General features: G+C 42.2%; 2 protein-coding genes across 2 annotated transcripts; one reads left to right on the forward strand and one right to left on the reverse strand.

Annotated features, from left to right (window-relative positions):
• The first annotated feature begins 2,130 nt into the window (after positions 1–2,130).
• On the forward strand, positions 2,131–3,177 carry uts2r4 (urotensin-2 receptor 4). The gene has a single exon (XM_018740827.2). It carries the CDS (start codon positions 2,131–2,133, stop codon positions 3,175–3,177), a length of 1,047 nt encoding a protein of 348 aa, XP_018596343.2.
• A 5,535-nt stretch (positions 3,178–8,712) lies between these two features.
• lgals2b (lectin, galactoside-binding, soluble, 2b) lies at positions 8,713–13,469 on the reverse strand. The gene is made up of 4 exons (XM_018740831.2): positions 13,425–13,469; positions 10,544–10,620; positions 10,187–10,358; positions 8,713–9,155 (listed from the first exon to the last, which is right to left on the reverse strand). Exons 1-4 carry the CDS (start codon positions 13,428–13,430, stop codon positions 9,009–9,011), a joined length of 402 nt encoding a protein of 133 aa, XP_018596347.1. The 5' UTR covers positions 13,431–13,469; the 3' UTR covers positions 8,713–9,008.
• Positions 13,470–17,395: the final 3,926 nt, after the last annotated feature.

The raw sequence follows: 17,395 nt of genomic DNA on the forward strand, positions 1-17,395 counted from the left end.
CTGGGGGTCCACAGGCCAGTGGTTGCCCACCCCTCCTGGGCATTCTAGAAAGTAACAATTTGTAAGCCAGTGTGTAACAAGTAATAGTGATAATGTTGGTAAATGGCATCTTGGATCCCCAGCTCGGCATGGAACGTCTCGATTATCATGGCAGATGGACATCATCCTCTGTCAGCACAGGATTCGTCTGTCAGCACTGGCTGGCCTTCTCAGGTCTTATGTAGTGAGGTAGTGCTCAACGAGTAGAACACACACACACACACACACATTTTCAGAACCGCTTGTCCCATACACGGTCGTGGAGAACCAGAGCCTACTTGGCAACACAGGGCATAAGGCCGGAGGGGGAGGGGACACACCCAGGACGGGACACCAGTCCGTCGCAAGGCACCCCAAGCGGGACTCGAACCCCAGACCCACCGGAGAGCAGGACTGTGGGCCAACCCACTGCGCCATCGTACCCCCTATACAAGTAGAACAGAGTTAGTAATTTGTTACTTCAGTAAATTTAATATGCATTTTTATAAAGGTGATAAAAAACAACCAAGGCAGGTGGAATTACATTACAAGGTGGAATGCCTGAGTGAACATGTAAGTCTTTAGTCGGGATTTGAAAACAGAAACAAACGGGGCGTTTCTGATGGTAGCTGGTAGACTATTCCACAGTTTAGGTGCTCTATAACTAAAGGTGCGACCTCCTACTGAGGTCTTATTGATCACAGCTACTTTAAGGTAACCTGCATCTAATTAACGGAGATATAGTCCTGGGATATAAAAATTAATGATCTCACAAAGGTAAGCCGGAGCATTATAGGTTAAAAGTAGGATTTTATAATCAACTCTATAAGCGACTGGGAGCCAATGCCCAACCCCCAATCTGTTCCCCACCCTGACAAGCCCCACCCATTCCTGTACTCTGCTCCCTGTCACGATTATGGGCAGAGTGTGAATCAGCAAAACAGGTCACTTTAATTGGATCAGAGCAGTACTGCAGCCTTTTTGAGCTTGTCCCATGACTGGCCAGGAGGGTGGCCTTTTTCTCTATGTGTGTGTGTGTGTGTGTGTGTGTGTGTGTGTGTGTGTGTGCATGTGCGTGCATGTTTTCCTAACTCTACAGGAACATTTTTTTTTAATGTCATCATAAGAAGGTACCTTCCCACACTGTAAAACGTACAAAAGTTCTCTCACTTTTTCTTATGAATCTGTGTCAGACACCATCCAGGTGTTCACAGGCACAGTGGACGGTCATGGCAAATACCTCGTAAATCCCAAGTGTCAAGACAGGTTGCACCTACACGTGAGGGACCATCAGAAGGTCCAGGGGGTTGGTAGGTTTGGGGGGTGGGCGGGGACAAACACACTCGATGAGTAGGCTGGGACAGACTCACTGGAAGCTGGGGCCAGGAATAGGAGACGGCAACAATTCCCCTGCAAAAGCTCCGAAATGGGGGACATGACACAGCTTGGCCCAGGCAAAGAGGACCAGTAAGAGAAGATGTGGCTGGTGATGTAAGTCAGTGGTGTTGGGTGGGATGGTGTCGCACTTTCCTTGGCGATGTGGCTGCACGCTGATATTAACCAGAAAGTTGGCCTGCTCCTCAGAAATATAGAAAACACAGCACTGGAGAGAAACGTAGAAATTTTGGGTTGGTTTGCCCAGTGCCTCTCGCTTGAACATCCTTGGGGAACGAAGAAGGGAGCTCTGGGAGTCCTCGAGGAAAGAGAAGACTTCTGAAGAGACTGCTGTGCATTTCCATCACACTCGACTTGGTCTTCTCGAATTTATTCTTCACTTTTCACACCAGATGATCCAAAGGAGCATCTCCTGGAGGAGCTCGCAGCATTGGTAGCAGGAAGGACCACTGTGCAAATGGTACAAGCTTCTTAAGGCAGTTGACTTCTGACATCATCCACAGCAGTACCAATGTGGAGCACTGATCGTGGACTCCTTTGCAAACATGTAAATTGTGGATTACTTTAAAGGACTTTTTTATATTGTAGAATCCAGTCATCTGACATCAGCTGCACAGCAGAAATGTAAACCCTGTGGAAGGAATGTACCAAACTCTTGAATGGAGCTTGAAACTCCAGTCTGAATCTTCACTGGTTCTTTCTCACGAAGTTCCCACCATGAACCAGACATCCAATACATCCTCTGTTCTACCAGCGCAGGCGCATGGTGGCCTGTGGTTGACATCTCTCTTGGGGGCCGTTTTGTTGGTCATGTGCATCCTGGGTGTGCTAGGGAACATCTACACCCTGGTGGTGACTCAGTCAGCAGCAGTGCACCGGAGTGGTTCCATGTATATCTACATCGTAAACCTTGCACTGGCTGACCTGCTTTACCTCTGCACCATCCCTTTTGTGGTGGGCACCTACCTTGCCCGGGACTGGCCGTTTGGGGAGACGGGCTGTCGGGTGCTGCTCAGCCTCGACTTGCTCACCATGCATGCCAGTGTCTTTGTACTGAGTGCCATGAGCCTGGAGCGTTACCGTGCCGTCTCGCGCCCCTTCGTCGCACACCATCCGTCGATCCGCAGACACAGGGTGGTGGTGCTGGTCCTCTGGGGGGCCTCCTTCCTTCTCACTCTGCCTATGATGGTGATGATCCGCCTGTCGGAGGGCCGGCCTGGCCCCAGCAGTGGCCCCAAGCGTATCTGCTTCCCCACCTGGACTCCAGAGGCTTTCAAGGCCTACCTGAGTGTGTTGTTCTGCACCAGTGTCCTGGGCCCAGGTATGCTCATTGTTAGTCTCTACACAGCGCTGCTGAGGAACTACTGGGTGGCTCAGGCCAACCTGGGGAGCAGCAGTAGGCCGGCCCGCCGCAGGGGAATAATGCAAAAGGTGGTCTCCATGATCTTCTGCATCATCCTGACTTACTGGGCTTGCTTCCTGCCCTTCTGGGTCTGGCAGCTAGCCAAACTTTTCTCCCCAGGCATGCTCCGTGCAATATCCCCGGCTGCCCACACCTATGTCAACTTCTTTGTCACCTGTCTCACCTATGGCAACAGCTGTGTGAACCCACTGCTATACACGCTGCTGACCCGCAACTACAAGGACTACTTGTTACAGAAGGGTCAGTCATCTGGTTCGACCCGGGTGGATATGGGGGGCATGTGGGGTGGAGAGTCAGTTGAGCTGGAGGGCAGGGAAGAAGAAGAAGAGGGGGCGGGGTAACAGTAACGTAAAACCTGTAGGCAGGCCACCATGCAAGCTTCTCTAACACCACATATTCTACAGTTTACCTGGTTTATTGTCTCACTAGGGCAAAATAAGCTACTCAAACTCCAATGCATGATGGGTGAGTTAGAAATGATAAGATTTACACCATGAAGCAGTGACTCAGTGTCAGTTTTTCCCTATAGCTATCAGTTACAGAACTGCTGGTTCTCCAAACAGGGTGATCATCAAACAAGTTAGAGCAACCACCTGAGCAAAGAAAGTTACAAAAGCATCTCTGTGTCTTTAAAAGAATATAAAGATGATGAAGAAAAAGGAATGACCACTAAGAGGCAGTCCTATATGTCATTGTTGGAGAGGTTCACCCTCCTGTGTTCATGTGGCCTGTGGAGCCCTGGTAGAAAAGGTACTGAAATTAAAGTAAGTGTTGCACACTCTGTACTGAGGCTCTGGGTTACATTCTCAAATAGGAACTGCACCCTGCCAGCAATATCTCATAGGACACATGTCTTGCATGTTTCTCTGTTTTGTTTCCTTTGATTGATGGATTTGTCTGAAAGAATTTGAAAACAAATAATAGGACAACAATGTAATGTTTCGATGTATGTATGCTTTGGTATACTTTGACAGGTATCCGAGATTTCAGAACATGTCATTCGCATGTACAAACACTGTCTTTTGTCACTATCTTTATTTCTACTATTTTTGGATTTACAAAATAACACTGTTTTCATTGTCTGATAAATGTGAATTAAATTAAATTTCTTATACCTAACTGATTTTTTTTCCTTGAACGTGTGTCTGTTTCTTAACTGAAGCAAAAAAAGAAATGTGATTTCTTTCATGAATTTGCAAAAGTTAACTAAATGTCAGAATTTCGGAACTCATTCAGAGCCCCTCAAAAGCGAAGAAGTTTTTTGGAGTGAGACATTGAAATGGAATTAATAAAAAACAGGCCTATTCATATTTTTATTTATGCTTATTACTTTGACATAAAACTCAAAATAGACAAAAAGGTATTCAACAGCAGACAGAAAGCTTTCGTTACAGACACAATAAAACCAGTTTTTTTGATACTTTCATTTTACTGGTATTAATTATTCAAGTATCTGCTTACAGTACTGAGAGCCACAGAACAAAAACACAGAAGATCATCACAGATCATCACACATCATGCTTTAATTTATGTAGCTGATCATGAATAAATGGGTCCAAAAAGAGCTTTATGAGCCTTCCTGAATGCTAAAAGGGATTTAGCATTCTGAGGGAGAAAGGGAGCTCATTCCACCACATCAGAGCCAAAACTGAGAAGTGACAAATTGTGAGTTTTGGACTTCTCCTTTTGAGCAAATTTTACTCAAATGAATTCAGTAGATCTTATTTTCACAGTAGTCTGTAAAGGATACTCTGGAACCTTATGTTGTTAACATTTAACTTACAAATTTTCAGAGATGCAAATTTCGCCCAGATTATTTATTTTACCTGCATTTCATCACCATTTATTCTTTACTAAAATTGTCTGTTGCAGAGAAAAAATGTGTTGCATTTCGATGTACTGCCATTAGTTAGCAACAAAACGCACTCAGAAGGTACATAAACATGATCGAGGTAAAGAGCCGCTGACATTGCACTGCACTTCCACAGTGTTTACCTTGTTTACAGCTCCTGTCTGGAGTTCCTGAGTTGTTTGATGGATAACCAGATGAATCAGTAAACAGTCTTAACTAAATATGGGTTTGAGAAGAGAATATATATATATTTTCACTCATTTTTAGATAGTTTTCATTTTAGTGTGGCTCAAAGTTAATGAGAACATTTAAATAAAAAGTTTTTCAAAGTATTTTTATTTTCTGTAGCTATTTTCAAGATATTCACAGAAGGCTGCAAGGCGGCAAGGTAGCACAGTGCTGTCTCACAGTGCCTGCATGGTGTGAGAGGACATGGGTTCAGTCCCTGCTCAGACTGTGTGGAGTTTGCATGTTCTCCCCATGTCTGCGTGGGTTTCCACCCACAGTCCAAAGACATGCTGTTCAGGTTCACCTGAAGTGTATGAGTGATAGGCTATTATTTGTGGACTATAGTTTGGCATTTAACACTGTCATCCCAACCAAGCAGATCCACAAACTACTAGGACTGGGACTGAGTGCCACATTGTGCAATTGGACTCTGGATTTCCTCACCAACAGACCCCAGCGTGTGTGGATTGGCAGTAATACCTCCTCAACACTGGCACTCCACAGGGAAGCATTCTGAGCCCGGTGCTGTATTCCTTGTTCACACATGACTGTGTGGCCAGACGCAGCTTCAACACCATCATAAAGTTTGCTGACGATACCACCATTGTGAGTCTGATCATCAACAACACTGAGACGGCCTACAGAGAGGAGGTGAGGCTCCTGGGAGCGTGGTGCCAGGACAACAACCTGTCTCTCAATGTCAGTAAAACTAAGGAGTTGGTGATTGACTTCAGGAAACAGGATGCGGCTCATGCACCCATCTACATAGGAGGGGACATTGTAGAGAGGGTCAACAGCTTCAGATTCCTAGGGGTCACCCTCACTGCCAAACTCACATGGACTGAGCACACAGCATCAACCATCGAAAAAGCCCATCAATGTCTCCACTTCCTCAGGTATCTGAAGAAAGCCTGGATGTCCACTACAGTCCTCACCACTTTCTACAGGTGTGCTGTAAAGTCCGTCCTTACAGGGTGTATTACATCCTGGGGTGGCAGCTGCTCCATAGAGGACAAGAAAATCCTACTACAGAGGGTGGCCAAGACAACTCAGGGAATCATCGGCACACAGCTACCAGCAGTCCAGGACACCTTTTACCACACGCTGCCTCAGAAAGACGATGTGCATCATGAAAGATCATAGTCACCCCGCATGGACACTTTTCTCTTCCCTTCTCGTCTATTCGAACCCGCACTGCTAGGTACAGGAACAGCTTTTACCCCAGTGCTGTAAGAGTATACAACAATTACCAGTGTGCCACCTTTAGTAACTAGAGTTGGACTGCTCCTTCCAAGCACATTGGTAAATTACGGTGTCAGGTTAAGCATTCGTATTCTCACTCTCATGTTCTGAGTTCTCTGGCTGTCTATTGGCATTATTGTTATTACTGTTACCATTATTTATTGTCGTTGCTATTAGCATTACTCACTGTCATTATCATTGTTTTGTTTGTGCAGTATTTGTATTGTCTCTATCTTGTCCATAGTCTGTGGAGAAGCATTCAAGAGGAATTTCATGATACTTGTACACGGTACTTGTAGCTATGACAATAAACTTGAAACTTGATAGGGACAGTGTGTTCCACTGATGTATGGATAAGTGACCCATTGTAAGTACTGTATCTAGAAGTGTAAGTTACCTTGATGAATAAGGTGTGTGGGCTGATAACACTACATAGAGTTCATTGGAAGTTACTTTAGAGAAAAGTGTCTGATAAATAAATGAATGTAAATGTTTCCCATAAATTAAGAGAGAACTGTTTTGTTATTAAGTATGTAGATGATAAAGCTGAAAACAGCCCACGGGTGATAAATATTGCACATGTTTATGAGGTCTGCAGCTTTGAATGGGAAATATTGTGTAGATGATGCATTTTTAGTTTTCAATACTTTTAAGTGCTTTTATTTCAATGTACTTTTTAAGTATAAAAAACTGTTTCACTGCAATGTAGTGGTGTCAGATATATCCTGTCTCATGCTCTATTTCTGGGACAGGCTCCATGTGCTGCAACACTGCATTATACAACCTGCTTTTGATAGTGGACGATGCAAGTGTTTTTTCAAAATTAAATTTATTTTTTATTATCGCTTTGTCTGAGGTATTTTACAGAAGTTAAACCACTGTAAATATGACAGATATGCACTGCATAGTACTCAACATGGATTGATAGCCGAGTGGAAAAAAGTGACTTTGGAGTCAAAGAGACTTCTTTTCCAAAATGTGATACAAAGTTGAGGAGCCAGTGTATCTAAATCTTCATTTGCATGGTATGAAAACGTATGTTATTACTTATTATAAACTCATTATAAGAGGCACAAGTCCACTTCCCCAGACCACAAGGCTGCCAGCGAGCTATTTTTATGAGAGACACCTCCAACATGGCTCATTCTGTCTGCGGCTGTCCTCATTTCTTGGGGGCACTACTGCAGGTTGAAGCTCCCTCATCCAGGGAATGTGACTTCGGTCCGCAACATTCCTCGGACCAGGGTGCTCCAGGATTTTTGTGCTGCTCTGCAAATTGTGCTGAGGAATGTGGGCCCTCCCCAAGGGTCACTGTGCAAGCTGCTGAGAAGAACACACTTAGGTGGATGGAGAGCCCCGCCTGTTTGCCTGCAGTTGGACTGTCCGTACCAGTCCAAAGGCAGCAAGTGCACAAAAACATGGACGACATGAGGAAATGCTTGACCAGTTCAGAATGTTCTACACAAAAAAAGGTCACTACACATTCCTGAAAATAGCAGAATAATGTGAGACTACAGAAGCTCATTTTAAATAACAAAGTTCATTAGATGTCACACCTCGTTTTATGGAAATAGTTGAATGTAATCTGGTATCTAGCATCATTTTATGGAAATAGCTGAACGTAATCTGATATCTATCTAAACTGCAGCAAAATCTCTCAGCAGATGAAAGTGACTGACAGGTGTTTTTCCATTATAGACCCAAAATCTATCATTCTCACAGTTTTTGTATTACAGATACAATGACTGTCATAACATTTTTGGCCATATTACTCAAAGTACTATAATAGATCAGAAAAATTTCATACCAGACTCATATTCCTTTAACTGACTAGGCTTATCTTAGATTATTCATGAATGAGGATTTAGAATGATTCCTAATATAGCAGTAGAACACTTAGCTGCACATAGTGTCCAGATGTTTGTAGATGTGGAACAGTTCACCTAAAATGTACTGGATTATCAGATTCTTGCTTTGGTGGTGCTTTTAACTGATCTTACAGTATTTGACCCATATATACTGTAGGTCAGCACAGTGAGTAGTGCTGCAGAACCCAGGTGGTGTGAGAGGACATGGGTTTGATCCCTGCTCAGTTGGTGTTGAGTTTGCATGTTCTCCCTGCATCTGTGTGGGTTTCCTTCCACTGGCCAAAGACATGCTGTTCAGGTTCACCTAAAATGTGTGAGTGACAGAGAAAGTATGTTCCACTGATGTAGGGATGAGTGACCCATTGTAAGTAGTGTATCTAGCAGTGTAAGTTACCTTGGTGAATAAGGTGTGTGGTCTGATAACACTACAAAGTGTTCCTTAGAAGTTGCTCTGGCAAGAGAAAAAAAAAAAAAAAAAAAAAAAAAACCATCTGCTGAATAAATGTAAATATATAAGCATTATTCACTGTATAAGTTCAAGGCAAGTAGCTTCATCATAGTTATTACAGAAGGATTTGTACCAGCACCCTTTAGGGTAAAAGCCTTATGCACAGCTTTATTATCTCGTCAGCAGAGCACTTAGTTTTAGGGTGGAAAAACTAAGGCTGGAGTCACAGCAAGGATGTAGTGGTTTATTAAAACACATATGTAATGTGAGAAAGCCATTTACAGACTGGTAACTGATTATGACATGGTCACTACTGAGGTCAGTTGTCTGCATGCATGTTCACAGCCTTTATACAAGTGAAAGGTGTATTGCGAGGAGGAGGATGTTAAAGGCACGAGTGTCTAGATAGACGATAAGCACGTAATCATGGCTAACCAATCAGCAGACAGACATGAAACCCATCAGCCAATCAATAGTCAGACACTGAAACCTATTAGCAGTCGAAACAAGGATGCTCCCGGTTGCTTGATTTGACTACTTCAATTTGAAGCCAGTGACCCTGGCATCTCCCTCTACTTGGATGTACATGTACTTGTCGTCACCAAAGCGATTGGGAAAGTACAGCATGTTGCCATCAGGCAGCTTGACCCGAAACTCTTCATTGTTGAAGGAGATGGTCACCTGTTGAGTGATGGAAAAGTGATGGTAATTCTCACATAAACGTACACTGCAGAATGTTAAGCTAAGTAAAATATCTGAATTGGTATGACAGAGATCCCAGTCAAATCCATTTACACTTACTCTTAAAAGTAAAGAGCCCTCACAGTATCTTCTGACAGAATTTAAAAGGCCCTGGGCATCAACATAGGGGGACATGCAAGTACAGCCATTCACCACTGGACGGCACTGTAGTAACTTCTCACTAACATGACACTACAAGTAAAAAAGTACTTTGTTTCATCCACTCCAACTTGTTTTTAATAATTGCACCCAAGAATGATACTTTCATGCAATAATGATTGTTCTCCACAGCTCTAGTCTCCAGTTCCATAGGACTGCTCCCTTTGCAGATTGGCAAAGGATGCAAATGTGATGGAAACAGTGGACCCCACCTTTTGGGGTAGTACAGGTGGTGCTCAACTTACAGTGGGGTTCCATTCTGATGACCTCTTCATAAATCTCAAAACCCCTTTATTGCATTAACATATATAAGCAATTAACACGCATGGATGCAACATTGTATACTGGGCTTTGTTATATTTTTCCATTAATTTCAAACATTATGTTAAAATAATGAACAGAATTAACTGTTTTCCTGTGACATGTTCACTTTCATTTCCAAATCTACTTTATTTTGCTTTTTCCTTTTGTGCACCACCAGAGCACTCATGTTTTCACTGGCTAGTGATTTTAAATGAAAAGTAACTAATGGAATCACAAATGAGATGGTCAGTAAATCAAAGCTAATTTTTTTGTATATAATGAGGGTAAGTCAGTAAGACATTGACTGATTCAATTAGAAATATGGGTGTTTTGCTGCACAGCGGCAAGCCAGTGTTGCTGTAAAGCAGATGGATCAGTCATTAGACATTACAACCAAATGTTGGGCCTTGAAAATAACATAAGGTTAATAACATTGGAAGTCCAGGTTACTGTAAGTCACATGCATCTCAAGTGGAGGACCACCTATATGTGAGCGCTGGGTGCCTCACCTTGAACTCTTCTCCCTGCTCAAAGGGGAAGTGGTTCTCTCTACGCTCCTCAGACCAGGAGCCTCCGTGGCGGGAGTTGAAGACTATGACATTGTTGTCTCCTTGATAGTTGAACCGAGGGTTGAAGTGCAGTGCAATGTTGTCCTCCCCGTGGCCAATGTTGACAGAGAAACTTGGCAGAGGGAGAGCAAAATGGAGATGAGCACACTGAAGGATGTAGAGCAGTGATACATGAAGGATAACATGACACCAGGGAAGATCGACTGGCACAGCTGAAGCTATGAGGTGGAACGTGAAGATCCAGGAACGTGCCGTCAAATCCTGATGCATCAAAGATCAAACCCGACAGCAGCTCACCTGAGGGCATCAGGCTTGGGAACACCTGTGATCTTCAGCTCCTTCCCAGCCTTTATAGACATATTCTTCAGTGTCAGCTGTTTGAAGCACATAAAGGGAAGGTATTCAAACCTAAGGATCATTCATGAGTGTATTCATGAGAGCAGTATTCCTCCACTGACAAAGTAAGGTGTTTCACCAACACTTTTCTCCAAAGCGATTTACAGCAGTAGCTTAGCATACCATTCTAGCTGTAGTCAAGGTGACTTACAGCATTACATATTTAGTTTTACATTGATTTATCAAACAGTGTAGTTTTTAATTGGAGCATTTCAGGCTACATACAGTACCTTAATCAAGGGAACTAAAGCAGGAGGTGGGATTTGAACATATGTCCCATGAGCACAAGATGTTGGCTCTAACCCCATCTCCTGCTACCCCATTCCAATAGAGCTTTCTAAAGCAGTCATCTTAGTTGTCCACAAACTTGTGTGTATTTCAGTGAAGCGGTTGAATGACTAATGATTTACAGAAACCCAGACAGAGGGAAGTTTGTTCTTATACTTTGTGATGTCATATCCCATAAGTGCACCATGAGAAATGGCACACCTGGGGATATTATTGGTGACCATTGCAGTCCTTCACTTAATAGAAAAGCCACAGTGAGCCTTTGACTGGTGAAGAGGCAAATAAGTATGTCACTGTTCAGATGCACAAGCTGCTTCCTCATACTTGCGAGTTCTGCGTTAACGATCAACCTGCTAGATGATAAGCAAACAGGTCATAAACAGGTGTGGACGGGAACCAATGGACCCCATTGACCGTTGGGACAGTCATGGTGGAGATAGCAGTACCATAAATTTGACATGTTGGTGGAGACAAGTGTTTCGCAACCTGGGAAAGGCCTTGTTGCTATAGAGACCTAAGTACAGGCCACGGGGGGGGGGGGGGGACATCTGGTCACCTGACTTTTACGGGTTACCTGTGAGAGCTTGCTCAATGAAAGGACATATCCTGCCATGTGCCCAGTGTTTCTGAGATAGGTTCAGGAACACCATGACCCTACGCATTCACCTTGACAATAGATGAATGGAGATCATAGCTCTGTCGTGTACTAAACGTACATGTCAGACATTACATCCATAACAGCAAGTAATATCTGAAGAATTGTACAGGTAGGAATGTGCCAATTACTTCAGTGATGTTAATGGCTCTATTTTCCAAAAAAGAGATAAAAGCTCAGGTATAAGACCTTATAACAACACACTGAAGGCACTCTTTCAGTCAAGATGCATCAGGGACTTTACATAAATTTTCCTTAAACAGTTATGATAAAAATCCATTAATTCAGCCTTTGAGCTTGTTATTCAACATTAAAATTAATTTTAAAAGAATTATTTGAAAATAAGCCATTTCAAATTAGTTATATACACTAGACAATTGCAATTAAAAAAACTGACATCGCTCTAGAAGGTTATGCGTTACACACTTTCCTATACGCTTGCGCCACACATACAGATAATCGCCATCATCCAGGGAGAAGTGGAAACTGGTTAATCATTGCTATCGATATCTGCATCCTCATGAAATGCGATCAATGGCATTGACTCTTAGAGGCATTTGTGCAAATTGCTTCCTATTCTGAAGTCTCCACATCTTTGCTGAGAAGGCGGTAATACCAAGTACAGAGAGACCCACCCAGGTAATTGCAGGACTCCAGCACATGAACTCTGGACCTTTACTGGCTGTGTTACACCAGCTAAGAATTTAGCAAAACCAATTCCACTGATGCAGATTATCTATTCACTTATGAGACCTTTGGTCAACGCAATTTATAGTCTGAGGTTTGTATGCTAGGTAATTTCACCATGTATACAGCAGAGTATTCTGTCTGAACCGCTTGTCCCATACAGGGTCGCAGAGAACCGAAGCCTAACCTGGCAACACAGGGCATAAGGCTGGAGGGGGAGGGGACACACCCAGGACGGGACACCAGTCCATCACAAGGCACCCCAAGCGGGACTCAAACCCCAGACCCACCGGAGAGTAGGACCCGGTCCAACCCACTGCGCCACTGCACCCCCTTGTAGAGTATTCTTGCTGCATTAATTCAGGGCCATAGTTCTCAATACAACACTAATTATTCATTAAAAGAAACACAACTGAAATTACTGGGAAAACAAAGACTGGCATACCAACTGGCACAAGCCTGTAACTTTGTTTGACCAAACCTTAGAGGAGTGAGCTCTTGAAAGGTTGAACTTTGTCATTAATTATGCCCTATTAACCTGTACTACTGGGATCCAAAGCAGGTACTGCAGTAGCTTGTACTGTCACCTATCAGAAAGTTGTCAGTTCACATCCCACTCTACTGCTGTAATTTAATAGCCATGATCAAGGTGCTTACCCTGACTGAATTACTCCAGTAAAAATAAGCCAGGTGTATAAATGGGTAAACTACAGTGAAGCTGCTTGTCTACCCCAAATCCCCTTGGACAAAGGTGTCAGAAAGAGAAAGGTGAAAAGTGCTGATGTGGGACAAGTGCCCGTCACCAGAACTGCTCTCCATGCACAAAATCATTGACACTGACTGAGCACATGATGATCATGCAGGTGCTGCATACGGCACGCGCCTGAACATGATTATAACCACAAAGATGAAAAAGCGCGACTAATTTAAGGTAATAAACCCGCCCGGAACTTAGAAAATATTTTTTCGCAAAAAAATAAATAAATTAAGTTGACACTACAAAAATCATGAATGACTAATTTGCTTGAAACAGACACGTTTCTTTGCCACTTTAAGTTTTTTTTTAATGATAAAGAGCCCCATTTACTACAGAGAAAACCAAGAATAAATAGCCATTCGTGAAAAGTACCGTAAATTGAAGTAGAAACTTACACTCATCGTGCCTGCATCAGTGTAGCACTTCTCATCACCGAATGCTTGCCCTCCTCCGTTTTTTATTGGATTGCATAGCAGGGGAGCACTCTAGCCAATCATAAATAAGCGTTCGTTCACATAGCCAATCAAAAAATAAATCTTTACATAGCCAATAAAAAAGAAAATGCATATTTGCATAGCTAATCGGAAAAATACTATTTTTTTTAAAGACATTGACGTTTTCTACGGGTCCTTAATGCAATCAAAACAGGACTACTTAGTTCTAGCACAGCATTAGCATTTTAAATTTAGCAATACTTGCTTGGGGCTTCAAACGTTTAAATGTTGTTTGACTGTATTTCTCTGAAATAACAGTTTCGGAGTGAAAATCACAAATTTAATATTTCCATAACCCTTAACAAAGCAATCGTCATGTGCTGTAATTTGGTAAGGGAATTCACATGACATAAGGAAACTGTATAATATTTTTATTTAAAATGCACAACACATCTGAAAGTCGGATGAGTACCATTTGGTCTGAGCAAAGTGGAAATGAGGCTTAACTCCTAGTATAGTTTCCTGAATGAAAGTTACTCTTCCTGTTAAATGGGTTCAACAAAAGAAGGTTCACAACTCCAGTTCAGGGGGTGAACCAAAAGTGGCAAAATAAGTGAATGCATGAATGAATGAATGAATGAACTCCTGCACTGCCTGGTAGTACCAAATACTGTGTACTTTTCCCCGGTCTTCTGCATTATTGCTTCTAAACGCATAGTCATTGTATGTCAGTATAACTTTATTTTTCACAGTTACGCTCATTTCAGGCAAAGATTCATAATTACAAATTTGTGGGACAAAAGTTTCAAACTGAGGATGCATGCTGTTAACATATGTGTGATAAATACAGATGAACAACTTTTTTTTTTTTTTTAGAATAACTCAACCACAATTATTTTCTTATTCAAAAGTGACAATGCTTTGAATACACTCTTTGGGATTACACAGTACGTACAAAACACAACTATACATTGAATTGACATGTTACCCCAAAAGAGGTTTTATTCTCTGTGTTCCTTAACTAGTTCAGCAGCTATAAGCTACCTTCAAGATCCCGAGGTCAGCAGACAAATCATCCATTGTCATTGCTTAGGCACCACAGTCATCCAGACCAAAATGTTGTGCAAACAGGACACCACCATAAAATCAAACACATGGGAACTAACAGGGAGTGAAGTGATAAGGAGTCCTATAAATCCAATTACATCATATCCGAAACTGTGTTCACCCGGGACCTGACAGGGCTGAGCACATTCAGATGGCTCCATCCACATACGTGTCATACGATATGCAGTCATACCTGAACAAGGGTTTTAAACTTGTGAATAGCACACTTGGGGGTGCGGTGGCGCGGTGGGTTGGACCGGGTCCTGCTCTCTGGTGGATCTGGGATTCGAGTCCCGCTTGGGGTGCCTTCCCCTCCAGCCTTACGCTCTGTGTTGCCAGGTTAGGCTCTGGCTCCCTGCGACCCCGAATGGGACAAGCAGTTCAGAAAATGTATGTGAATAGCGCACTTGTAATGTAACACTTTTTTTTGACCCCCCCCTCCAAAAAAAAAAAAAACCCCAAATATATGGATCAATACAATGCAGCTTGAAAGCATTGAAGTGTATAGGGATGGTCATTGTTCTGGTATACAATAGTGAAAAAAACTTATGAAAACTAAATCTCCAGTCTTAAAATAAACTCATACAATGAATAAACAATTGTGATTTACAATTGTGATTCTGCTTACCAACTTGGTTTAACCAGTGCAACTTGGGATTCACTTATTTCTGCACCTGCGCGCACACACACACACACACTGTCTGAAATCGCTTGTCCCAAGCGGGGTCGCGAAGAACTGGAGCCTAACCCGGCAGAAGAGGGCGCAAGGCCGGAGGGGGAGGGCACACACCCAGGACAGGATGCCAGTCCATCACAAGGCATCCCAAGCAGGACTCGAACCCCAGACCCTCCAGAAAACAGGCCCGAGTCAAACCCTCTGCACCTGCACTACTTCTGTTTTTCTACTACACATAGTATGACTTCCTTTAGAGCAACATATGGAACTGGTCATTACACTCTTATTATGTCAGATGAGAAAGACTGCTTCTCACTAAATAACGATTTTGTGGTAAAACTAAGGGGCATATGGAGTTGACATACTTTCACTTTACTTTTGATATAATATGGAGAAGTATGTGTGAACAGTTTCGAAAACCAAGACTTTTCTAAAGCTGCAGAACCCTATATTTATCCACATTTAAAAATAACCTTCTCGCAATTTGTCAAGAAAATTTATCTTACAAAAAACAAGAGCTTTAGATAGACGATATGAACGTAATGGTCCGACCTGAGCGTAATGTGTGAACAGTTCTTGTAGGAATTGGGAAGCAGCTTGAACCAGAGTGTTGAAGTTAATATTGGCAGCTGGACAGTAATTTACTCTCCTTCCATAACATTTTACAGCAGTTACAGTTAACTTGTATATTAGTATACCCTTCCTGGAGTTTCACTAAATCAAATTTTATACAAATAATATTCTCAGGAATACCAATAATACTTTTCTTTCAGAGTCTGTAAGATGTCTGAAGAGCTACTGAACATTGCCTTTGCCCCAAATGAGCTCATTGTGCTAATATTGTTATCATGAGAATATCTCTAACTGCTTCCTGTACCTCTAATATATGTCTACCTTTAATATCTGAAACAAATATTTGCATTCAATATTAATTCAAATGTAACTTTAAAATGGTAATAATACATAACTAGTGTAATACCCAATATATTATGGATATTTCATAGATTAATGACTTGATTGACTATTTGCTGAGGTATGGTATATTTAAACAAATAAATAAATGTTTAATATTTAAATAAATTAAATGTAAATAACAAATCAAATTGGTACTTGTAACTGGTATTGTGAAAGAAACTTAAATAGTCAGCTAATCTGACATTTTATACTCTATCCAGGTAACTGACTAATAAGTTTAAAATATAACTGAAAAACAGAAAAAGAAATTAAACAGCTGGACACATCTCTATAAAAAGAAAAACGGGACAAATTCTTTAGAAGTTTACAAGCTCAAGAGGCTGGGAGTTCAGGAGTAGAGTTCAACTTATGTAGTGGTCTGTGTACAGTGCACTCAGAAAGTACTGTATTCAGACCTTTTCACTTTTGCTCAACTTGAATACTTCACAGAAAGTACAAAAGTCCCCAAATCCAGGTGTGTAATGGTTGTCACGTTATACCCAGAAAGACTCGAGGTTGTAACCGCTGCCAAATGCACTTCAACTGAGTACTGAGAACACACACAAGTACAAGTACACGCACAGCCCCCACGAGTACTACGTAAAGGGTCTGAATATTTCTGTCAATGTGAAGTTTCAGTTTTTTTTTTTACAAGTTAGCAAAAATTTCTAAAATCTTGCTTTTATTTTGTTATTATGGAGTATTGAGAGTAGATTACACACACACACACACATTTTCAGAACCGCTTGTCCCATACAGGGTCACGGGGAACCGGAGCCTACCCGGTAACACAGGGCGTAAGGCCAGAGGGGGAGGGAACACACCCAGGACGGGACGCCAGTCCGTCACAAAGCACCCCAAGCGGGATTCGAACCCCAGACCCACCGAAGAGTAGGACTGTGGTCCAACCCACTGCGCCACCGCACCCCCTATTGAGAGTAGATTAATGAGTAAAAAATAAATTTAATCAATTTTTGCATAAGGTTACATATTATATATAATGTTTGTGTGATTATGGATAAATTTCTAGTTACTTTCTTTATTTAGGAAGATTACGATTGTCTCTGTGTTTGGGTTCAGCTTCTGAACAGTGCTGTCCGGCACATTCTGGGTTGGTGGGTAATTCACACCTCATTGTGGGTGAGGAGAGATTAGAAATATACAATGCTGGCATAAGGACAAGAGCCAGGCATTT

This window comes from Scleropages formosus, chromosome 20 (assembly GCF_900964775.1).
Source record: "Scleropages formosus chromosome 20, fSclFor1.1, whole genome shotgun sequence".
NCBI classification, from domain to species: Eukaryota; Metazoa; Chordata; class Actinopteri; order Osteoglossiformes; family Osteoglossidae; genus Scleropages; species Scleropages formosus.